This window comes from Rhinolophus sinicus, linkage group LG10 (genome assembly GCF_036562045.2).
Source record: "Rhinolophus sinicus isolate RSC01 linkage group LG10, ASM3656204v1, whole genome shotgun sequence".
In the NCBI taxonomy this organism is placed as follows: Eukaryota; Metazoa; Chordata; class Mammalia; order Chiroptera; family Rhinolophidae; genus Rhinolophus; species Rhinolophus sinicus.
Window position 1 is genome coordinate 105,950,450 of NC_133759.1, and position 24,747 is coordinate 105,975,196.

The window sequence follows — 24,747 nt, forward strand, 5'->3', positions numbered from 1 at the left end:
GCAGGAAAGTCTCCTCACCTGTTCTCAATATTCCCAGTGTGCTGTTGAGCTCGCTTTTTACTGTATGAGCTTCAGCTAAAACACTGAATTTCACAGGGAAGGAGGAAGCATCTATAGACAGAAGGAATTAAAGAATCAAAAAGTTTGATAATACTATAGTTTAAAATAATTGGGTGGAACACAGAGGTCTTGTGTACTTCTTTTCTACTCATTTACTATGAAGTGGATTTCAAATCTATGCGCTCATGGTGCCTTCCATTTGCCTAAATGCATCTTCAGTCCCACCGCTTCTAAGTGTTCTTGACTGAGTAGCTGTAGTCTCGTCATTCCAAAGACAAAGCAAAACAACAACAACAAAAAAAAATCTGCTCCTTGTCTATGGTATATTGTGAATGGGGAATTAAAAATTATCTCTATGACTGGACCTCTTTGGGGTTCGTGTTTGAAATCCGTGTTCTGTAGAACGTAGGTGAAGCCAGGAAAAGTGAGGAGATTTGATTTATGAGAGTGGCTGTGCGTGCAGCAGGTCCTCTGGAGACTATGTGGTTGATAAAAACCTCACTTGTCCATCAGACTTTGGTCTTTTCCTGCTACAGCTGCCAGAAATAAAGACAAAATATAATATTTCAGCATAAATGTGTGTAGATTGAAAACTAAACCCAGTGGTGACGGTGGCATCGGATAAGGGGGAATAACTTGTAAGGGTTGCCATTGTAGCGGGGCTTTAGCTTTTCCTGTGGAACAAGTTCCAGAGTCAGGTCTGGGTGTGTGGCAATTACAGTGAACCAGGCTTTCAGATACTGCTGTGTGATCTTAGGCAACGTGGTCAACTCTTCTTTGTCCCAATTTCCTCATGAAGTCACTAAATTAGATCAGTTGATCCATCTTTGTTGAGGTGAGAAAAATAAACACTAGTGGGTTTTCCTTAAAACTAAATTCACTCAATTTTCTAAAGAATCTGTTATGAGATTGTTTTTCCTTCTCCCCCTTCTCCCCTGTAAATATCCTTTTTTTTTTTTATGAATAGATTAGTTTTTAATGATCTTCACTTGGCAAAGAAAAATAAGTAACTTATCTCCCTAAAAATATATGTTTTGAAATTTTATTAGTCCATAGATTCTAGAAGGGGATTAGAAGGTTTTTACCATTGCATACATGGAAACTTTATTTATTATTAAAGGTGTACTTGGCTGAGGTTAACATTGTCTTAAGCCCAGTGATAGGAAGATAAAGAAAGAACAAAGAGTTGTCAAAGAGACGTGCTGGCTCCTCAAGTAAGACCCCAGAGTGTGGGGTTATGACGGCCTCAGTCTCAGATCTAGCATTTTTGATCCAGGGCACCAGAACTTGATTTTGTCAGATTTGATAAAGTGTTAGTTCCTCAAAACCAAGTAAGTAAGACCAGATGTCAATTTCTGCATTTACATAATGGGGACTAAAGCTTCTAGGTAGACCAGATGCTGGAGTTGACTGATAGACTTAGTGTTTTTCTAATAGTAAAGTCTAGATTATAACAGAAGATTGTTTAGAAATTATGAAATTAGAACAAGTTGGGGATGGAGAGGCGTTGAAATAATTTCTTAGTCACCTTAATTTAGGCACATACATAGCCCATTTTCTTCAGTCCAATTTATGAAACATCTATGGTGGATTGCTTCTGTAAATAAATTAATCTCATTCATGTATTGATTCTGAGTAGCTTTGCTCTCATTTTAGCTCAGGTTTTGGGAGTACTCATATTGCAAATCTAGTGTAATGCATTAATTGTGATTAATGAAGATAAATTCAGAAATCACCAAATACTACCCATCTCCTAGGACTGGGATGAAAACTAAATGCATGTAAATCATTTAGCTTTGCACCTAGCACATAATAAAATTAAAATAGAATGTCATTTTTGTTGTTGTTGTTAGGACTGTTAGTGCTAGAGTTTTACAAGAAAAAGACACAAAATAAGGGATTAAGATGAATTTGTAAAAATTGTCTGTGGTTGAACATGCTTTCTTTGTCTGTTATTAAGAGAGACAACCTAATACTTGATATATCCACTTTCAAATGCAGTCCCTTTGCATCTTAATCCAACTGAAAATAAAAGCCTAACACATTGTGTCGCTTTATATTCATTATTTAATTTTAAGACTTTAAGGAACCATAAGGAGCTGTTCTTCCCTGTCCAACATAAATAGTTTGTTCTGCTTTTTAAAGCCTTTAGAAAGGTGATTATATAGCTGCTCTACTTTGTTTCAACTGTAACTTTCAGAGCTTTTTCTTCCAAGCCCCTTTTGAGTTGAAAGCCATTTCTTGTTTTGTTTGGACAAAAAGATGAAAGAGCTGTTTATTCTCTTTCTCACATGAACATTTGAATTTCGACTATGATTTTTATTGTATAACGTGTTTTGAAAATTTCAAGCAATCTCAAAGCCTTTTGGAAAGAAGTGGGTTTAAATCCTGAATAAGTAAAAATAAAAAAGATTCACAGTAGTTCTATCCGCTTCATCAGTTTATGTTGGAATGGTGTTGGAATTTGCGTGTATGAAGATTAAAAGGGCTGACTCATCCAGTTGGTCAAATTACATTTTGGGGGTGGGGTGGCACTCTCAATTATCAGTTTTCGTATTATGCAGTGACCTTCATATATCATCATGTCTTTTAAATACATTGTCAGTATAATTCAACAAACAATAAACGATAACTATGCAAAGAATATTGTGCACATTCTAGGGAATTATTCAATTTATTGCCGGGTTATTAATGGTAGAGATTTTTTTGGGAGGGAATCCTTGGATCCTAAATGTATATATATAAAAAACAGTTTAGCTACTTTTTAGATACAGTGTCATTTTGCTAGGGCTGGCATAACAACTACCACAGACTGGGTGACTTAAACGGAAATTAATTTTTAGTCCTGGAGGCTGGAAGTCTGAGTTGATTTCTTCTCAGGCCTCTCTCCTTGGCTTAGTCATGGCTGTCTTCTCTTTGTGTCTTCACGTGGTCTTCTCTCAGTGCACGTCTCTATCCTAATCTCCTCTTATAAAGACACAGTCATAGTGGATTAGGGCCCACCCCACTGACCTCATGTAACCTTGAAGACCCCTCTCCAGATACAGCCACATTCTGAGGAATGGGGGGTGAGAACCTCAGCAAATGAACTTTGAGGAGAGGAAGCAGTTCATCCAATAACATACCTCTTTCTACATAATAAGATTTCTTAAATCTTATGTAACAGGAGTATAGTTATAATATCCATTTTATGGTTATGGAAACAAGCCTGAAATTTACTCCCGTTTCTCAGCTAAGTCAGAAAGGAGTGTCAAGCATACATTGGTTTACCTCAGCTTCCTCTGATGTTTTGATTTAGCTCAGAGATGGACATCATATTAAAACATTAATTTTCCCTTTATCCAGCTTGGAGCTTTATTTTGCCTAAGAAAACTAACATGCAGCCACTACCACCTCTTTATAAAAGTGCTTATGTGTTGTACTTTTTTCTCCAACCTCCCATTCCACTGCTTTAGCCCTCATGATTAGCTGCTTCAAAAAGGAACCTTGCAACAGGAAAAGTTACAGAACAACAACAAAATATATTAAGTTTTAACAGACTTGTGCGTATTTCCTTTCCTCTGTAGATGTCTTTCACTTAGAAGCATCATTTAAAATATTTGCTTGTCTCAGAGGAGATTAGTAAGAGATCTTTTAAAGGTTAGTGTAGGACAACATCTCTTAATTATAGTTCTTTGGAATGAACAGAGGAAGATTGTTCGTTCACTTAAGGGGTGAGGTAGAGGGGAGAAATTTATGAAAAGGGAGGGTATAATTTACCAAGGAGAAATGTAGATTATAGTCACTGAAAATGTATACAGTATGGTTCTAGTTGCCACATAAGGAGCACGTTGAAAGATCCCTTCATGAAAAAGATAATATGAAAACATATTGTAAATTCTAAAGTGCTTTACAATTGTTAGCCTTAGAATAATAATGAAAAGCTGAGAGTAACTGTTGAAGACCAACCTAAGAATATATACATACGAGTTTACTTTTGAGAAAAGGGAAAATTACTATTTACTGAGCATCTGACTGACCATCATATATACATGTGGTATCATTTATTCTCTCATCAGCTCTCCATTTTTATAAATAAGAAACTGAGGGTTAGCAGTTATGCAGAAACTAGTTATAGTCTCTGCCCTTCTCTATGATAGCTCTTTGCAAATAATAGTCTCATAGACTTACTATATCTCATCAACATTCTGTGACTGTTGTACTAACAAGCTAGTAGAAATGCAAGCCAATCTGACATAGGAAATTCTATTAAACATAAATCTAAAATAATTTTGTGACAGTAATTTCATTAAATTAGGGGTTGATGTATAAAATAATTTAAAATAATTCTTTGCATCTTTGTTGAATTGTATGCCCCGGTCTTTGTGATGATTGTCTGTGTTTTGGTTCTAACATCTTTATTCTTTTGTTTACAGATTCATTCCTTTTAGCTTCCTTCCAGCCTTTGATTTATGTGTTTTTAACCACTTTACTATTTTGACTAATTCCCCCACATACTTTTTTTTTTTTTAGTCCTACAAGAAGCATCAGTTACTTGATAACATCACCTAATCTGAGCGCTATCCCCTTGTTCTTCCAAACAGCCCTGCTGTCTGCCTTCTCAGCCCTGGAACAATGGGGGGGGCGGGGGGGGGCTGAGGTAGGCCGGGGCGCCCGAATAGGAGCAGTCTTTCGTGGCCTCTGAAAACCTAGGAAATTTTAACCCTCATGGCCTACAGTCCTGTTCTTTACAGAATTAGGAAAGGATACTTTTCTTTAGTACAGCATTTGTTTCTAATGTAAGTACCAAGAAAACCAAAAAGGGACCATTAAAAAAATATAGCAATAAAGTGTACACAATAATAATACATTTAAATAGTACAAAAAATAAAAGGATAAAACAAGAAGTGAAATCTTTTCTTTCCCTGTTCCAATTTCTCTCCCCAGAGATTCTTGTGGTTGTTTCTAGAAAAAAAGATTTGTGCGTATGCCCACATATCTATTTATATTTTCTTTATTTTCAAATTTACACGGTAAGAATAATACAGTAGACACTTAGGCACCTCATACAAACAACATCTTAGTACCAGCACATGTGCCATATTTTTTAAATGGCTGCAAACTATGTATTTCTTATGGATGTATCACTATTGTGGATAGTTTGTTTCTTTTTTGATTGTGACAAATGTTACAACAAATGAGAAAAGATACTTTTTAAGAGATAAATATTTTCATTTTTATAATGAAATCTATATATAGTATATCAAAATAACATGATAAGTCTTTCTGTACTTTCTTTGCAAGTCTAGCATCCCAGATTAGTGGAATATTTTACTGGAAGGAATTTAATGATGAATAGAGGGCATTTGTAAGCAGTCCTGTAAGGACATTTTGAAAATAAAGTATTTATTAATAGACCTAATAACAACATGCATTGAGAAGTTACAAAAATTTATAGCCATAATGTTTCCAGCCCAGTTAGCACATTCTTGAATCCTGTTAGTACTGAACATTAAATCATTGAGGACTTTATGAATCAAAACTAAGAAGTAAAAATAAAAGTAAATAAACATATAAATAGTATTCATTTTAATTCTGATGGGGACTAGAAAATTTTTACTCAGTAGCAGAGAGATACATTTTTGAAATCTCAAGTATACTCTGGTACTGCTTATAATTCAGATCTGAGATATGCTTATTTAGCATTTACCTAGTGGGCTAAGAATTAAAACCCTGACCAGTTTGTGTAATGACTTCTTAAATATGTCATTCTACCTTCTAATTCGAAAACCTATCTCAGCTTCCTGATTAGACCTAACCTCCGACCAAGACCCCACTTGTTCCATGTGCTTCTGTCCTGGGCACTGGTCACTGAACACCACAGGATCCCTGTTGGCGCCATTGTCACCCTGCGATGCCCTGTCTCTGTTTTCCTTTTAAGGTCCACCTCAAATGCCACACTCTCCTCTTACTGATTCTTTCATCAAACCCAGTTGCTCTCTGTTCCTGTTGCACCTATCGCATAACTATGGTAGCAAATAGGCCACATTGTCATCATTGGCTCATGTGGCCGTGGCATCAGGGCATGTGCTGTGTCCGCAGAGTGCCTAGCAAGATGAGGCGTTCAAGAAATGTTTGTTGGATAGAATTGAGGTATTGGAACAGCTAGGCTTAGAAGGGCCAATTTATTTCAGGGAAAACATTTTCTCAAGAGTTTTCTGATTTAAAGTTTATGCTGCCATTTCTTGAGTATTCAGTGAAGTACATAAAATTATATAAGTATATTGACATACTTGTCTTCTTGGCTACAGCCTACTTGGCCATACAGTACCAAGCCTTTTATTGTCAACATTTGGAGCATAGTGGAAGATTTGATTATTGACAAGAAACCTTTGGCGAAAAGGAAGTTTATAAGTTACCTAAAGATTTCATTTGTTGATATTCTTTATTATGGATTAATTGAGAAATGATTCCTATTTATCCTGTAGTGGTGAAAAAGCCAAGAATGAAACATTGTAATATTTACTGAACTGCAAGTTAGCAGGGAATTCTGAGAGAAAATAAGATTAATGTGGTGTAGTTGGTGTAGATCCTGTCACGTTCTCCCTTAGTTTCATACTAGTTAGGACCTGAGTGACAGTTACAGCAAAAGGCTTCCCTGAAAGCAAATAAGGTTCAATACAGCTTTACAGTGTCCTTGAAGAACTTGAAAAAGAAAGTATTAAATTGACCTCTCACCATCCAAATTCTTTGTTTTTGAGACAAAATTATATATAGCTGAATTTTTTCCGTTTCAAAAGCTGGTAGATGAAATCACAGTTGATTCTTTTACAATGTTTGAAAGGTTGTGTGTTTTTTTTTCTCATTTGACATGCAGCAAGGACATACGGGCGAAGGAGAGGTAACATTGTTGTTTTTAACCTTTGAATGTACAGTTATATTTGCAAAGGACACAAGTTTGCTCAGCTTCTAACCTGTGGGGAAGGGAGGAGGGGGAATGAAACCTAAGTTTGATCCATGCATATTTGACACGTTGTAATTGACATTATAGATGTTCTAATTTCAAGGGATCAGAATGATAGGATTTAGATTTGAATCAAAATACTTTCCCTACTGTATTATAACCTCAACTCGTTTATATCTAAAGACTTGCTTACTTTTATATTTCTGAAAGGAATTTTGTAGGAGAAAAAAATTAAGACTCTTTAAACAGGAAAATACAGTCTGACTCATCTCAAAATACCTAATTATATTAGAGGTTCAATTATGCTTGAATACTTTGTGTCTACTCTTTTTTTTTAACCAAGTCAGCATAATACATTTGGTTTAAAATGAGATTAGCTAAATAAATGATGAATCTATAAATTTCAAACATGGGGTCGGGTGGGAAGCTCTAGAAATTTTAGAAAAATTTAAAGTATCGTTTCCTAGAGGTGCCTAAGTAAACCTGATTTTTGCCGTGTGTGATAGTTTTGCCTTTTTACAAGAAAGTCAAGACAGTCAAATAGTTCAGCTTCAAAATGGAAATTATGTTTGAAGATCATTCAGGAAATAGCCTCCAATTTTATAGTCGTTTTTTTCATCTTCATTATATAACTTTTTTGAGCTGTGGTTTTACAGGATAAATTCATAACAAATATTCTGTTATTATTCGTGTGTAGTAATGAAAGTTGAAAGGAAGACAAGTGTGGCAGTGAAAAGACGTTGGAATGTTTCAATCATGGAAGAGCACTTAAGATACAGTTCTGGAGGATCCATTAACAAATTCCTTGTCTAGTACCTAGAAGGAAATTGGCTGCCTAAAAGGGACAAAAGAGTGCTTGAGAGATTCTGCAGTTATTTGTAGCTCTGGGTTTTGCTTCTGATTTAAAAGTTTGCATTTTGCTGTCAGGGCAATATGGGAAGACTAGTGGCTACGTTGGCATGTCTGGTCTTTTCTGCTCACGTATCCTACACGACATGATTTTCAAACAGCAAACTTTATGACTAATTTTGAGAATTAGCATCTATAGCAGCTTATTATTACTCAACTGAAAACAAATAGATCTTTAGCATGCCTAAAAATCTTAACTTCTAGGAGACGAGACAGTGAAGCTAGATAACAGCATGAAATGAGTTTTGATGATCTCCCATTAGTTAAGGTAAATTAAGATGAGTACTCACTTTAAAAATGGACACGTTCATTTTAAGGACATTCTTAGAGGAAATTGTACAGGCTATATTATTTGATGTTTTAAAAAAATGTTAAGTGATCTAGCATCTGACAATCAAACCCAATTCTTAGCATGCACGCCTAGATTGCCAGTGGCCATGGGGCCCTGCCCAGGCAGTGCAGTCTGCTGCCAGCTGCTTTCAGAAGAGTTCTCTCTGCTGTACTTCCATTTTACTCACAGAAGTTTCTGGATCCCAGTGGGAGAGCTGAACAGCCCTCTAGTTAACCCTGTACTTTCTCTCTGACTCAATGGGACTTTAAGGGGATAGGAATTCAAGAGCATATATGTAAGTAATCCTATTTGTTATTCAGTGGGAAATACAAAAGCAGCAGTTTTGTTGAATCAGCTGTCCTCGTTTGTTGTGCAAGATAATCAGTGGCCAGGAACATTTTCTGTTAGCTCTCTCTGCTGCTTTCTCTTCCAGGTCAGTCTTCACTGTTTCCAATGGAAGATGGATTCTTGGACGATGGCCGTGGGGAACAGCCTCTCCATAGTGGCCTGGGTTCCCCTCACTGCTTCACTCACCAGAATGGAGAACGAGTGGAACGATATTCTCGCAAGGTGTTTGTGGGTGGATTACCTCCTGACATCGATGAAGGTATATTAAAAACAAGTATTAATAGCACGGTACACAGACTGCGGCACACAGTAGGTGATTCGTAGATAGTGGTTACTGGTATAATGGCAGTCTGACCTGCTCCAGGTGCTCAGTTTTGATTGCATTGTGCTCTTTTCACGTCTCCCTAGCCTGGTGTATGAGATTAGTTCACAGGAGGAAGGGGAGCAGTGAACCAGCTGAAGCAAGTGGCTGGACTAAATGAAAAAGCGTAAACATTGTGAAACCTCCAGGATTCTGCGGTGGGCAGACGGAGGCGCTTAACTGCATTTTTGTCTGTGTGCCTCCTGGGCCAAATCAATGATGTGTTTTCCTATTCCCACCTTTTTAAGAGTGTCCCATAAATGTTTAAAAGTTTGCAATCTTAGATTAAGTATGAACTTTTGAAAAATATGGCCTACAGTTGTACTATGAGCATTATATTATTTTGTGTTTTTTTACTTGTCAAACCTTCCCTGCATCCTAACTGCCATGCCCGGCTCGTAGGCTGGAGGACAGTAGTGGGCAGGGCAGACAGTCCCTGCATGCAGAGAGTTTACGTTCTAGTGGGGGAAGCGGATAAAAAACATGGAAGCGTGCAAGAAAAGAGCAGAGAATCAGTTTCTAAAAGAAAATAGGGTGGTGTGATACAACATAGTAGGGAGTCTTCTTAGAGTAGGCGGTTAAGGAAATTCTCTTTGAGGAAATGATATTTGAGCTGAGACCTGAATAAGGAGCCAACCATGCAAAGATTTAGAGGACTAGTTGTCCCTAAGTATTTTATTCATCTGTGGTTGTAAGTGACCCTAATAAAAATCAAAGTAGCAGACTGTGTAGCAGCTATATGTCTTTGGTTGCTTTTTCCCTTAATCTCTTTTGTCTTGGTGTCCTGACTGGAAATGGAAGTAAACTAGTTAATGTTACAGAGAATAAAAGAGTTTTCTCTCAAAATCTATAAGGTCTAATAATAAGGTTTAATAATGTCCCATTTAGACTGAGATTAAATGTATTGAGCCACCTTATTTCCCTTAAGAAGATCATTCTTTTGGAAGGTTGAGACAAAAATCGTTTCAAAAAGCCAAAGATTGAAATAAACATAGGTTGTTGGGTTTTTTTTTAATGTACAATAAAATGTCTTGGTGGAAGCTGTGCTGAAATTTCCGGCTAGCCTGAATCAATCTCCTCCTTTCCTCAAAGGGCAGAGCGTGTGTTCATAGTCTTCGTCCTGGGCTGACGTCCCATCACAGTATTATCCACTCTAGTAAGCTCCTGGGGTGACCTTTTCTTTTCTTTGACTGGAATCCTCATGTTCCTTAGTATTTCGGATTCTAGGGTTTTTCTCCCTTTAAGGTCAACTCTTTAGCACTCCTGAAACCCACATGGTCTTTGATGAATAAATTATATGCCTGCATACAAAAAGAGGAGAGAAGACTGACTCTTCCCTGACCTTGCCTGGGATAAACTCCTCTGGCCTAGATAACCCACACCTTTTTGGAAAATTACTGAACAACCTTAAACAGACCGTTCCTAAGATTCTTAGAGGCACAGGTAAATCTGACAAATTTGGCAAAGGAGGTAGTTTAAACTGAGCAAAATTAATAGGAATTGTGCTAGTCATCTTGCTTTATCCTTAAGACCAAGTATGTTGATAAGTCAGTAGCAATTTAGGTTGGCAAGCCTTTCTACTATGATGTGAAGTATGTATTCCTAAAGAACATTGTGTTCTGCAGAATTATGCTCTAAAAATCACAGGGTTTATGGGGAAAATAGTGTTGGAGGAAGATCGTTTAAAACCCAATGAACTTTGTACCAGAAGCATTAACAAAAAGAGAATTATAGTTGACCCTTGGATAACGTGGTAGGTGCCGGTAGGGGGTGCCAACCCTCCCCCTGCCCCCACACTATCAAAAATTTGGGTATAACTCTTGATTCCCCCAAAACTTAACTACTAATAGCCTACTGTTGACTGGAAGCCTGACCGATAACAGTCAATTCACACATATTTTATATGCTGTATGTACTGTATTCTTACTAAAGTAAGCTAGAGAAAAGAAAATGTTACTAAGAAAATCATAAGGAAGGGAAAATACATTTATAGTATTTATTGAGAAAAAGCTGCATATAAGTGGACCCTGCAGTTCAATCCCGTGTTGTTCAAGGGTCAGCTGTGGTCCTTTGGAGATAGCTTGGACAATTCATGTAGCAGAGGTTAGAGGCTGTCTCAAGGAACATTGCAAATGCATCAAACCGGTAGAGCAGAAATACTCGCTTGCAAGCTTGGAGACAACACAGGTGGAAGTGGACCTGTGAGCACCTGAGAAGTACGGACTCTCAGGAGGTGGGAGCCCTGCTTGGTTGGGGTCCACCTGGTTGGCAGGAGAGCCCTGGATGCTGTGTTCAGTCTTCATTTTCTTATTAAGAGAACCGAGAGGGTGCCTGCCTACACATCAGACAACTCGGGACTTTTTCCTCACCTGATGAACCTTATAATTCTACCCCCACCATGCTAGCTCACGTAGCCTAGGAAAAATCCTTTGTGAACCAGTAACTTCCAGGTTACATTGAAGTCATTCCCCCATTTACCAGTCTCACACGAGCTAAATGGTTCTGTAGAGCAGGTCTCAGAGCACAATGGGCTATGCTTTCAAAATTGTTCCACCAACCTGGATTTTCAACATATTTCCCGTCTCTCTTTTCTGTCCCTCTGTACTGCCCTACTCCCAGGTCTTATCCAGATGTTCCTTGGACATTTTTTCCCTATAGTCTACTCGTTAGTTGTCCAAATATATAGTATAACATAAGTAGTACTTTTAAATTAATAGTCAAATGCGGTCAAGTCTTCCTTGCCTTCCTTTCCCTTCCTCGCAAGGCTCAGAAATACGGTGTCCAAGGAAGTCGATTGGTGAGGGTGTGTGAGGCTGGGTGGTGGGGGTGGGGAGTGGGGTGGGGGGCTGCCTGCTCAGAGGCTTTGGCAGCAGTGTGTGTGCTGTCCAGTGAATCAGGGCAGCGGGCGCTGAGGCAGAGGCAGAGGTAGCAGAAACTCCTGGGGTAGCTGAAAGATTGGTTACATTGAGCAAGGAGGTGGGTATATTGAGGCTCACGGGAGCTAGGCTTCTCACTGTGAGAAGGGAGCTTACAAACATGGAAAGGGGGATGACTAAAGAACCATGAACTGTTGGAGTGGAATTGGAAGTATCAATATGAGCTCATTTTTATAAACACACACAGATACAGAAATAGTCATAAACGAGTCTGTGTGTATATATTTATGTATTTCCTAGCTTTGTCCACTGAGAAGACTTAGAAATAATGAATATTCACTAGCAATGAGCACATGGAGTACCCAGACCTTAGTTTCTAATGATCTTTAGTCGCTGAAAGGACTTCTTGAAGAAAAACAAACAAAAAAAGCTGATTCTAGGGCTATGCAGACAAAGAACAAGGTGAGAGCCTGGAGTACCTTCTTGGGTGAGAAACCCTGGAATGGTGGGCTAGTGCAAAAGGACATAGAACTTCCACTGGCCAAATCAGGGACAATTTGGGAGACGAACTGAGCATCAAAATAAATAAGGAGAGAACTGGATTATACCTCATTGAATAAAACAAGTCTGTGTTGATACAAATACGTGACTGAATAAATGAGTGAGAAGAGAAAGCTCTTTCTTATTGTACACTCGTAATACTAACTGGTAAATACAGAGGGAATGATAAGATTAGATACTCACCATTTGGCAGCTATCACTGTGGTAGCTGGTGCAGGCAGGAGTCTTCAGTCCATGCCAAAGCAATGGGGAAATAGGATATTGGTGGTAACACAACACCAAGTTGGCAGATACCAACATGACCAGGTGACAAGATTCACATGCCCAGTTAGGACAGGATGACATAGCATCATTAGGTGGTAATCCTGTTTCAAATGCATAGCATGAGTCTGGTTGTAAGGAAGCAGAGTACACACCCAGGTTGAGAGCCATCCTACAGGATGAATGGTCTGTGAACTTGAAGACTGTCAAGGACGTCAAAGACAGGACAGAATGAGGAGCTGTTCCTGACTGAAGAAGACTGAAGCCCTAGGGACATGACATCTAAATGCAGCAGGTGTGCTGGATCAGAAAGGAGAAAAGAGATACTGTTTGGATAGGTTGGAATTTGGATGGTGTCTGTTCTGTGAATTGGGTAGTAGTAGTGTGTAAGAATTGACTTCCTGATTGGGAGGGTTATATCGTGGAATATAAGGAAGTGACTTTGTTTTGAGCAGGTTCCAACAGTTATGTTTTGGGTTATAAAGTGTCATGTCAGAAAACGATGACAGGAAGGTAGGTAGGTAGGTAGGTAGGTAGGTAGGTAGGTAGGTAGGTAGAATCGTGCATGAGTATAGCTAGAAGGAGGAAGGGAAAGAGGCAAGAGAGGGGAAGGCAAGTGTGCAAAATATTAGCAGTTGAGGGATCTAGATGAAGGGATGTAGGAGTTTTGGGTCCTGTTCTTGTAAATAGTAGGTTTGAAACTGCCTTTTCTAAACTACTTCCCCAAATGATCATTAAAATATTTAAATCTACTTTTTTGCTTTGTTCATCAGATGAGATCACAGCTAGTTTTCGTCGCTTTGGCCCTTTGATTGTGGATTGGCCTCACAAAGCAGAGAGCAAATCCTATTTTCCTCCTAAAGGTAATTCTCAAGATTCAGTATACACATACAGTTTATCCTTATATTGTTTAATGGTTAGCATTTTCATAAATGTCTATCTTCACTGGAAAATTTGCCATTGTTAAACTCATATTTTCCCAAATGCGTCTTTAAAATTTCTACCTAACATATAGTTTCAATTCAAATTTAATTTTACCCCAAAAGATGTTTCAAGATATCAAACTGAACTTAATGTTGATAATATCAGCCTTTGGATAGTAATATTAAGTTTTAATTCTTGTTTATCATTTTTTAACTCCTTTCCCTTCCCTAATTTTTGTTTATACTAACTTTCTCTTGAAGAATTAGAAAAAAATTAGGAAACCATATAAGCTTTTTTCCTTTTCATCAGGCTACGCATTTCTGCTATTTCAAGACGAAAGCTCTGTTCAGGCTCTCATTGATGCGTGTATTGAAGAAGATGGAAAACTCTACCTGTGTGTATCAAGTCCCACTATCAAAGATAAGCCAGTAAGTGCATCCCAGCATAGCTTCTTGTTTTGGCCTCCATCTCTACTCTGTTTGAAAAACCCACAGACAGCTTGATGTTTCTGTTAATTGACACGTTTGTGAGTAGAATAGAAATCAAGTTTTGTTACTGTTTTCAACTCTAGCATTGACCTTCTGTATATTTGTGCATATTATTTTGACATTGAAGTTTTGGTTAATTAAAACATTGGTAAATCTTTACTATTAAAAGACTTCACTTGATAATGCATTTGGTAAAGTAGCTGAATTGCTTCTGTAAAATAGATTTAGCTTATAATAGGCAATTAAATTTCCACTTTGGTTCAGCTTACTCTTAAAAATGAAATGAAGGGTTGGAACACATTCTTTTTAAGTCTTTTCTAGTTTTACAGCTTTATTGCTTTGATGTAATGATGTGGATTATTGCTTTTAAAAATATAAAATACTCTGCAACGTCTTTAAACTTTTTTCCGTATAAAGTGTTCTGAGAATGAGCTTTTTCGGTTTGCACACTTCCTAGGTACAGATTCGACCTTGGAATCTCAGCGACAGTGACTTTGTGATGGATGGTTCACAGCCCCTTGACCCACGAAAAACTATATTTGTTGGTGGTGTTCCTCGACCGTTACGAGCTGGTATGATTGAACAGACAAATGGAAACTCCTCTTTCTCCTTTAGCATAAGAAATATCTTATAAAGGCTTTTCAGGATAAATTCTCTAAGCATTTGAGTTAAGGTCTGCATGTGCGAGTTCTAAAATCAAAGTGTATGGGTTTGAATTCATGTGTTCTGCTCCCAGTTAATAGTTGAGTGACCTTGGACAAATTACTTAATTTCTCTAATTCTCAATTTCCTCATCAGTCAAATGGAGTAATAACTGGATGTACTTTATATAGAGCTTCTTGGAGGGTTAAATGAGGTAACCAATGCCAAGTGCTTTGTGTGATGTGTCAGAATGCCAGTAATCCTCTCTCATCATCTGAAAAGGAGACGCCACCCTTCAAGAACAGATTGTGTATGAGATGTTTAGTGCTTATGTCCTGATTTGCTTATCTGCTGTTTACTGAGCTCTGCAATATGATAGGGTTCTTAGCAGTGTATTGTGTTTTTAGAGTAGTACTTACAGAAGAATTTCATCCCCAACTAACTAACTTGAGGTTTAATAGTATAAGTGGTAAAGAACATAAAATGAACAAGAATGCAGTTTCAGAATTGTACCATTTCATGGAGAAATGATACATTCATTATTTCAAGTTTTCATATGAAAAACGTGAATAGCGAGACTATGGGGAAAGGTAACAAAATTTTGATGGAAATAAGCTAGGAGGACCTCCAAACAGAGAGCCTACCAATCAGCTTTCTAGTGTTCAAATTATTATTTATATTAAATAATACCTTGTTAACTGGTAAATATATGGCAGCAGCATGGTACGGAGCAGGCAGACCAGGGTGCCACGCCCAGCACTGTCACTTAACCACCTGTGACCTGGGACAGATTGATCATCCTCTGTGCCTCAGTTTCCTGAAGAAATCACTACCTACTTCATAGGGTTGCTGTGAAGATTAAAAGAGAACATATGTAAAACACCCAGCAGACCTTTGTCTTTAGTTAAAAGATAGAAAAAACTTAAAACAATGGACAACTGGTTATAATAACGTTTGATTTTAAATAATTGTTATAATGACGTGAGCTCAGAGTATAGAAGACCTGCTTTTGATGAAAGCTTTGGTGAGGCAGATAAGTTTTCCTGGTTTCAAATACCTTCTTTGCTTCTCTGTTATTTAGTGGAGCTCGCCATGATCATGGATCGGCTGTATGGTGGTGTGTGCTATGCTGGGATTGATACCGACCCTGAGCTGAAATACCCAAAAGGAGCCGGGCGAGTCGCATTCTCTAATCAACAAAGTTACATAGCTGCTATCAGTGCCCGCTTTGTTCAGCTGCAGCACGGAGAGATAGATAAACGGGTAAGTCCTAGACTACATTCTGGAAAGTTCTAGAAATGGCCCTCTAAATGTGCCATTAACAAGCCTGGAATGGGGGAATTTTATATGACAGTAAACTGACAGCTGACAGTTATGCCTGAAGGACCACTTAGATGTATGTTGTATCACGCATGTAGGAATTTCCTGTGATTTCTTCTATCTCTTAGTTTTTTGAGTAGCCTGACCAGAGCACTATATCAATTTACTTGAGTCAATTTAATTTTTCCTGCACTGTCACCTACATCCATTCATTTATTCAGTTAGTCATTCAGTAAATACTTACCAAATCCTTTGTGCTGCGTTACATCCCTATACCGGCATGAATGCCCTTGAGGTCTCCTGACCATTTTTTTCACCCTGGGACATCATGAGTACCTCAGTAAGCACTATTTTCCAACGCCCTGTGCAACAAATGGTTGAATAAATTCATGTCTAGGACTGCATGTCTTAGAATTCTCTCATTAGAGCACGTGAAGTAGAAGAAATCACAACCTCTTCACTTGTAATCTGTCCTGCTACTGGAAATGAGGTGATAACTAGTCAGCGCTCCTTCCAACACCTCAGATTCCTCTTCGTTCAGTTTATCCTCTGAATCAAACGATTGCAGAAAACCTCAAAGAGAATCCTTTCCTCTCTTTCCTAATGTATTTGAAACGCTGTGTTCCATTCTGTATCTTGGTTCTTTGCATTCGCAGATTTATTTCTTGTCTTTGTGTTCCATGCATTCAACAAACGTTTTTGTGCCTAGGACAAGAAGTCCCCATCCCCGTGAGTTTATGGCTGGTAGATGGGACTCTGTCTTACACTGGCGCTACTCAGAGTCGGTTTGTGAATCGACTGCCAGTAGGCAAACAGTTTGTTCCTAGTTTGTGATGAGATCGGAATTTTCACCAGAATGTGAATCAACTACCTTAGGAAGCTCAGTGTTTAATTCGGCTGACTTTTTCTTTCCTCATAGAAAGACCTTCTTGATATGAAGGACGGAATGCATTCATTTACATTCTGGTGTTAGCTCCTTATTTCATGGGAGACGGGCTCTTTCGTTAGGGCTGACTTAGCTGTCCATTGCTATGAAGCGTTGTGCTCAAAAGGATTGATTGTATTGTGCTGTTCTGTTTGTCATGTAGAAACTATCAGGTCAATAGTAGTTTACACGTGCTGCTTATTTTTCATTTCATGTATATTCTACTTCTGTGACAGTACAAAGTGTAAGGTCATAGTGGTCATCGAACCATACTGTGCATATACTGAAGAGAAAAGTGTAGATTCTAATATAAACATGGAGGGATAGGGCAGTATTAGCTGCAGTGTACATAAACATGCCTCCTTGTCTTTTATTCACACTAAAAAATATGTACATCTGACTAAACAGCCTCTCCTGCCTTATTGCCTCATTCCAGCATAGCCTTCAGAGTTGTAACGTTAGTCGTTAGAAATTCAGACTTACTCCTCTATGATCAAATTCTTCGACCAGCGTTCTTGCCACTCAGTAGATATTATGGAAGGCCCTCGGGGCCAGAGCCCAAAATGCCTTAGTCATGTTGCTCTTCCTATGTTCCATGTCACTCTTCTCCTCTTGTCATAGCTAACCTCTGTCAGGCCCGCTTGTCAGAACTGGATGGCACCAGTGATAATGATAGTCTGTGTAAGGGAGTTTCAGCCATGAGCCTCTCCAAAACTAAAAATAACCAGCACTTTTCTCACTGGTGAATTAATAGCCAGGTTATTTTTAATGCTCAAGAGGCTCAAATGACAGTTTGGCCTGTGAAACACCGGAACAGGCCCACTTTATAAATTCACCTTTGACTTTTAAACTCAAGTAAACCATTCCTACTGACAAAGAGCAGCGCAGGGTTTTAGATTGTATTATGGCTGCATCTTGTTTTCCCAGAGCTCCAGCTTTGTGATTATAACCCAAGATGTGTACACTGCAAATAGAAACCATGCCCCAGGCTTTATTACAGCTCAGAAGCTTGTGACGCTGAAACCAGGCCTCTGCCCTCTGATTGGAACATTGAAGTGCTGTTTTATGGAACTGGGAAGCTCTTAGTTGGTTTTGTTTAAATTATAATTCCACATATGGTGAACACAGAGGTCCACTAATTAAAATGACAGTTTGTGTCTATGAAGAAGCCTCTCCTGTGGGTTTGATTTCATAATGTACTAGTCTAAACAGTTGCCTTCACTTTTTTAAAATTTCTGGTGGAATCCTTTTGTCCTTTGAAAAGCGTTTATTTAATAAGACAAAAGTGTAGAGTGATGGGTATAGAAACCTCAGCAGGTTCCTAAAAGGTGGACTCTCTTCATTTCAGTAAGAGGATTATTGAGCCTTCCTAGTGGGCGTCTTGGCACAGAGTCATTCAGACAGGAGACGGAGGTGTGTACACACTGTAAGAGTTGCCTGGTCCAGTCACTGAAAATGTAAACCCCTTTTTTACATTTTTGATTGCAGGTGGAAGTGAAGCCATATGTCTTGGATGATCAGCTGTGTGATGAATGTCAGGGGGCCCGTTGTGGGGGGAAATTTGCTCCATTTTTCTGCGCTAATGTTACCTGTTTGCAGTATTACTGTGAATATTGCTGGGCTGCTATTCATTCTCGCGCTGGCAGGGAATTCCACAAGCCCCTGGTGAAGGAAGGCGGCGACCGTCCTCGACATATTTCATTCCGCTGGAACTAAAGGGCGTCTGCAGTGCTCGTTTCCAGGCCCCAGAATAAGTGCACTCTTCTGTTAATTCTCACCCCTTCCTCAACCTCTTCACGCTGGCATGCCCTTTTATAGCAGTCTGTAACTTAACAATAGTATAAGGAAAAGAATGGCCTATAGTATAGGGGTTTTGTAGGTTCTCGTGTCACTGAAAACAATACATATGAACTCCTTTGTTGTATTGCCATCATGTTGCCTGGAAGTTTTATTCTCTTGTTGGAGAGCAAGAGGATCCAAACTGCCTGCAACATTTTCTTAGAGGAGAGAGAAATATTAAAAGAGAAATGAAACAATAGAGTATTTTGGGTTTTTTAATTAAATTATTGTTAATAATATAACAGATAAGAATACTTTTATTAAAATAACCATGCACCAGTAACACTATCAGTCTGCCCTGACACTGTGCCCCAGGGAAGCTTTTGCCTTTTCCTTCCTTTTCTCTCCTGCCTCTCGTTTTCCATCCCCTTTCTATTCTTTTGACAGCAGCAGAGGAAGTTAACAATTATTAACAGGAAAGAGCATGAAAGCAAACACAAATGCATGAGCAAGATTGAAGCAGCATTATCACTCATTTTAAGGGTTTGGAGGCTGAATATAATTTCATTCTGCCTCAGAGTTACCACATCAGAACAGGAAAAAACAAAAAAAACAAAAAACAAAAAAACACAATAAAGTAGGCAGAGCTAGGTTTATTTTCTTTGAAACAATTTTAAAATTGTAGAATGTAAAAATTGGGGAAATTTACGGCTGAAGGAGTGCACTTATTTATTTTTAAACTCACTTATCTGGTCACAGCCCCAGGAAACCTACCAAAGCTAGAATTAACTACAACTGGTGGGAAAAGTAGCATTTCCTCTCCTGAAGAACAAATGTATAAATTTTATTTTTGATGTTATATATAAACTCTATATCCTAATTTACTAACACTCATCAGGTGTCAGCCTTTGCTCTCCATTTTGACGTTTAAAAAAAACAACAGAAACCCCATCTAGAGATACCTCAAGGATATCGTTTTTGATTTTGTGTTATAGTACACTCGTAGCCAAAACTGGAAGACAAAAATCGATATACAAATTGGCTGCTGATTGGCTTACTTTTAGATTTAAAGTTACTTTGGGTATCCTGTAATTTAGTTGTAACATAGAAAATGAAAAAAAAGTTTTTAAAAAAAGTTAAGTAGTTGCAAAGTGTTTTGCACTGTTGAACTAAGTAACTGTGTAAATCTGTGCAAAGGTACGTATGTTTATCTTACTCTTCCTATAAAATAAAATAACATTACAGTTTCAGAACTTAGCATGGGACATAGTCGGTGTTTGAAGTGCCAACTTCATCAAGTAATGCATGCTTTACTATAAATAAAATTCTAGCTTTGAAAGACGTTATTATTATGTGTTGAAAAGTATGCTTCAGGGGTAAATTTAAAATAGTCTCTTGAAGCCCTGGTCATGGAAGTAACTTTCATTTTAATTGACTTTCTCTTATTAAATGCCCTACCAACCATTAAAAGGATTATAATCAGTGTGCAAAACATTAAAAACAAAACAAAACAAAGCCTAATGGCAATCTTGCTAGTTGTGCTACCTAACAGAACCATCTTAGATCCTTCAAAACCAAAGACTTGCCCCAGCATTACGGTGGAACCACCTGGCTGATGACCCCTACTGATTATCTTTAGGAAAAGCAGTCCTTTATTTTTAATACAGGCTTTAATGAACTATATACCTGTTAAGTTCCAAAGGTCAAAATGGAAGCATTTGCTGTCTAATAGTCCAACATAGAAAGGGAGCTGCTTTTAAAGAATTCCCTGCAAACGTTGAAAGCAGTCATGCGAATGGAGGGTGCTCTTGTGTAGCTGGTCAGGGACTTTTTTCTTTTCTCCTGAACTACATAATTCTAATTGGAATGTCCATTTGCCTCTTTTTCTTCTTTTCAATGCTTGTAGGTGGCTTGGGGTGTGCTATTGTGCTGTTCCCACTCAGTAAACAGGTGTGATGAAGAAATAACACTGTTTGAGAACTAGCTTTGAATAATAATTTTTCCTTTTGTACATGACCTGCTGAATTTCGGTACCGTGTTTTTGTAGCTAACTTATTTTGTCATGCACATAATGTATATTTGTCATGCACTACTTTTGTATATCTTGTTTTTCCAACAGTGAACATTTTTAGGCACACTTTTCACTGACGGGATATCTCTTTATGCAATACCTCAATTTTTCATATTGCAAAGAGTAGCTTTTTGTACTTTTATTACTGAGAGATCTTCATATACTTCATTTTTTAATATAAATAATTTTAATAAATTTTATTTTCTTATATTCTGCTTTTTATACATTTCAGTGCTCTGCATACATTTTAAATTATGGATGTTGTGCACTGGCAATGCTATTTTAGAGTCTGCAGAAAAGAGAAAGCATGTTGCTTAAACAGCCTTCCCCAGCACCAGCTATTGGTGTTCCTATAATTTAAGAAAATAGTCTATGTAAAGTCACAAATTAATGAAAAAAAAATTCGCATGAAAGTGACAGATAACACTGTAGTTCCTAAAAAAAAAAAAAAAATTAAATGCATAAGCATAGGATAGAAATTTAAAATAACAAAATTGTCTACAGCTTCTTACTGAGTTTTAAAAATTATTCATAACGCAGACATTTTTGGTGAATGTTTAGCCATTTTTAATATTAATAAATTGATGTTAGGTGTTTGATTCAGAGATGTCTGCTCTTTTAAATTATATATAAAGAAAAAAAATAACCTGCCGTGGGACAGGTGTGTAATGTTAGTATGCATGACTAATGTAAGAAATCGTTATTCTACTAATATTTACTTGTGATTGTGTGACAAGCGTGTTTACAGATTATTTGGTTACACTTCAATTTACAGGGCATAACCAATTATTATGTATTACTCTGAGCTTTCTTGATTACATGTCCTTCAGATTACATGGGATTGTAGTTGGGAGTTACCATGTAACTCAAAACAGAATTAACATGTAATTAGTTTACAGATTTTAGGGTATCACTTCAATTTACCAAGCATGTAGCTTTAGCGCACCAGCATGGCACCAGCCATGTATTTACAATGTAGTTACAGAGTAATTACATGGTTATTTTTGCAATGTAAAATAAAGTGTTTCTGATTATTTTCTATGTAAAGGAACCCTCGCCCCTCCCCCCTTCTGGTCCCCACGCTTTGGTATAATATATATACTTCTCCATACACAGACCTCTACAGAATGCAAAATAAAACTTGCAGTGAATGAATTGAGCATTTTATGAGAGTGCTGTTGGAAAGACTTGATAATTCACCCCTTTTGTTTTGAAGAGTTGAATCTTCTGTTAAAAGGTGATTTAAAACTTGAATGTGATGAATTGTGGCAAGTTAACTTCAAGTTATGTGCAATACTTATTTCAAACTTTTGAAAGATCTTTGCAGTGTAATTCTTTGTTTTTAATTGCAGACATTTAAAAATGTCATTTTCTACTGTTAAGAGTAATCCTCTTTCTTGCTGGTGTTTCTAAAGAAAAGAATCAGAAATCAATCTTTCTACTAATGTAAATTTGAGATTATTTTTAAAAATGGAATAAAAGAGGTTTTGGTCATTTGCTTTATTTTATTATTTTAAAGCTACTGTGATTGATAGCATTGTAAGAATTGGGACAATATTGTATTCAACTGTTTTATTTTTTATATTTTTAAAATTTAAAGTATAATTAGTTTTTATAATTTTCATCAGATTTTTGTTATATTTTTTGGAAGTGAAACTTTTAGCAAGTGGGTGTCTAGTTTTTACTAATCCCTAATGTGTTTTTTTTTTCCAGTGTATTGCTCATATTATCAGAAGGAAAAGTTATTTAAGTATGTCAGTTAATTGTACTACTTGGCTGAATTTCCATATAGTTTTTACTGTGTATGGGGAGCTTGTAGTATTTATTATAGCATTTTAAATAAGGGTAATTCATTTTTTATTAAAGTCATTTTCACGTTAAGTTCCTATTTTTGTATGTTCTACTCTTAAGTTATATAACACAGTTCCTTTTTTAAAAGAGTTCATTTGTTGAAGTGCTAGTGGAAAATTAATGTTATTAAATAGTTTGCAAATGACTATTTATACCAGTATGCATATAATTTTTAAATATTTGTAATGTGAGATGTTGAATGAATAAAACTTTTAACTCAGATTTCTTTTAATATACTTATTTATTTTCAACATAAGTAGGTTATGCTTCCATGATTGAGGAAATAACATTTAAGCAATGTTAAGACTATATTGGTGGGCCCAGGCAGAACAAACGCATATGCAAAAATGTCCAGTCACATGAGTGCTAGTGGTGAAGTGTGCGTGGCTCACCTCAGCCCATGGATGCCGCTGGCTTATGTCTTCAGCCTGCACTGTGAGTTCACCTGCTGCCCTGCACAGGTCTTTTTATTTGTAGTCTTTAGTAGTACGCTGTCGATGCCTAAGCCCTGGACCCATGCATTCAGTCGTCTGCTGAAGGCCCAATGTCCTGTAAAAGTCAGGGAACGGGTATATGTTTAATAGGGAAGGTGGGGATCTGGGAGGGGTAGTTTGGGGTCTTTGTCAATGAAGCGTCTGGATTTCCGGCCACTCAACCCGAGGGTCTTGGTTAGCAAGCCTCTTTTGACTTCCAGCCCCCAGTCCCTGCCTAGATCCTAACCTCACAGGATGTGGCCTCAGGGAGCGTCCTCTCTATAGCATGTGAATTGAAAGTATTGTCTGTGCTTTGGTCCTTTAATCACGTGCACAACTGAGTATTGTAATGTGTTAGTATTTATAGTTTAAATTTTCTTTCCAGACTTTCAGCTTAAGGATTTCTCATAACAAAACATAACACTGAGAATATCTCATTTTGTCAAATTTAATTTCTGCTCTTTTTGTTACCTTGAATGTAGTATTCTTTTTTTTTTTTTTTTCATTTCAGGTGTACAAAACAATGTAATAGACATTTATACACTTCACAGAGTGATAACCCTCCTCCCCCATCTCCTACCCCTCTGACATCGTATGTAGCTGTTACAATTCCACTGACTCTATTCCTTATGCTGTACCCCACATCCTGTGACTATACACACATATATATATATATATATAATATAATATATAAAATTATAGTTGATGTTTAGTAGTAGTCATCTTCAGGTGTACAGCGCAGTGGTCAGGCATCTACACCTTGAATGTAGGATCCTTAAGACGAGAAGCAGTAGTTGTCCTGAGACCAATGGGCTTAAAGACCTTTTGCTTCTCAGTTTTCTTTCCCAGGATGCAATTCTGCCAACCACAGGGGTTCCTGAGGCTTGAACCCCCGGTGCTTAGGCTCCCCCAGGAGGACCAAGTCACAGAAGCTTTGGCTGGCAATAGGCAGAACTCACCTGGCAGTAGCAAAACTTCTGTTCAGAGTTCAGTGAAGGGCCCCTGGGGACGCCCCAGGGACACTGGAAATGGAGGTGGCATTTGGTTGCCACCTCTGTAGTATTCCTAGGCATTCGGAGATGGTTTCAGCAGAGAGAGAGAAAGAAGAGAGAAGGTTCTAGTAGATTTAGTCTTACTGCAGGAAATACTTATTTTAGGCAAGTGCTCTATCAGCTGCAAGTGATGTAACAACTATATCTTGAAATCACAGGATGGTGAATCTGGAAAGTCTATGAGATACTATCTGGGCTGCATTTCCTTATTCAACTGGTAGTTCACGTAAACCCACCTGACGAGGCAAGTTCTCTGCCCTATTCTTAACCATTCTTAAGTTATTTCATAACCTCTTCTGGTAATGGGTTTGTATCCACACCCAGTTCAGAAGAAAAATAAGTAATTTTTTTAGGGTTTTTTTCTTTTTTTTTCAAGTTTGAGAAATATTCCCTTAAAGTCTGATCAGAAGTCATGGAGAAACTAAATTCCTGATTTTAAAAATTAGGGAACATAGAAAATATCAATGCTAATGAGTTAGAAACATTTACAGGGCAATGTTTTTTCTGAAGTATGTAATGACAGAATAATAAACAGCAAGAAACTCTAATATTTACTTCTCAGATTATGATCT

General features: G+C 37.6%; 1 protein-coding gene across 4 annotated transcripts in view; it reads left to right on the plus strand.

Annotated features, from left to right (window-relative positions):
* CPEB4 (cytoplasmic polyadenylation element binding protein 4) overlaps window positions 1-19,674 on the plus strand; it is a 55,869-nt gene extending 36,195 nt beyond the window's left edge. For 2 of the 4 annotated variants that reach the window (XM_019741467.2, XM_019741485.2), the window contains 7 exons: window positions 6,917-6,940; window positions 8,677-8,850; window positions 13,424-13,513; window positions 13,884-14,002; window positions 14,520-14,634; window positions 15,786-15,967; window positions 18,438-19,674. In XM_019741467.2, coding sequence (XP_019597026.2) covers window positions 6,917-6,940; window positions 8,677-8,850; window positions 13,424-13,513; window positions 13,884-14,002; window positions 14,520-14,634; window positions 15,786-15,967; window positions 18,438-18,665 — 932 coding nt within the window. In that variant the 3' untranslated portion in view covers window positions 18,666-19,674. The remainder of the gene's footprint in view (window positions 1-6,916; window positions 6,941-8,676; window positions 8,851-13,423; window positions 13,514-13,883; window positions 14,003-14,519; window positions 14,635-15,785; window positions 15,968-18,437) is intronic. The other 2 variants (XM_019741476.2, XM_019741494.2) reach the window with 1 other exon arrangement.
* Window positions 19,675-24,747: the final 5,073 nt, after the last annotated feature.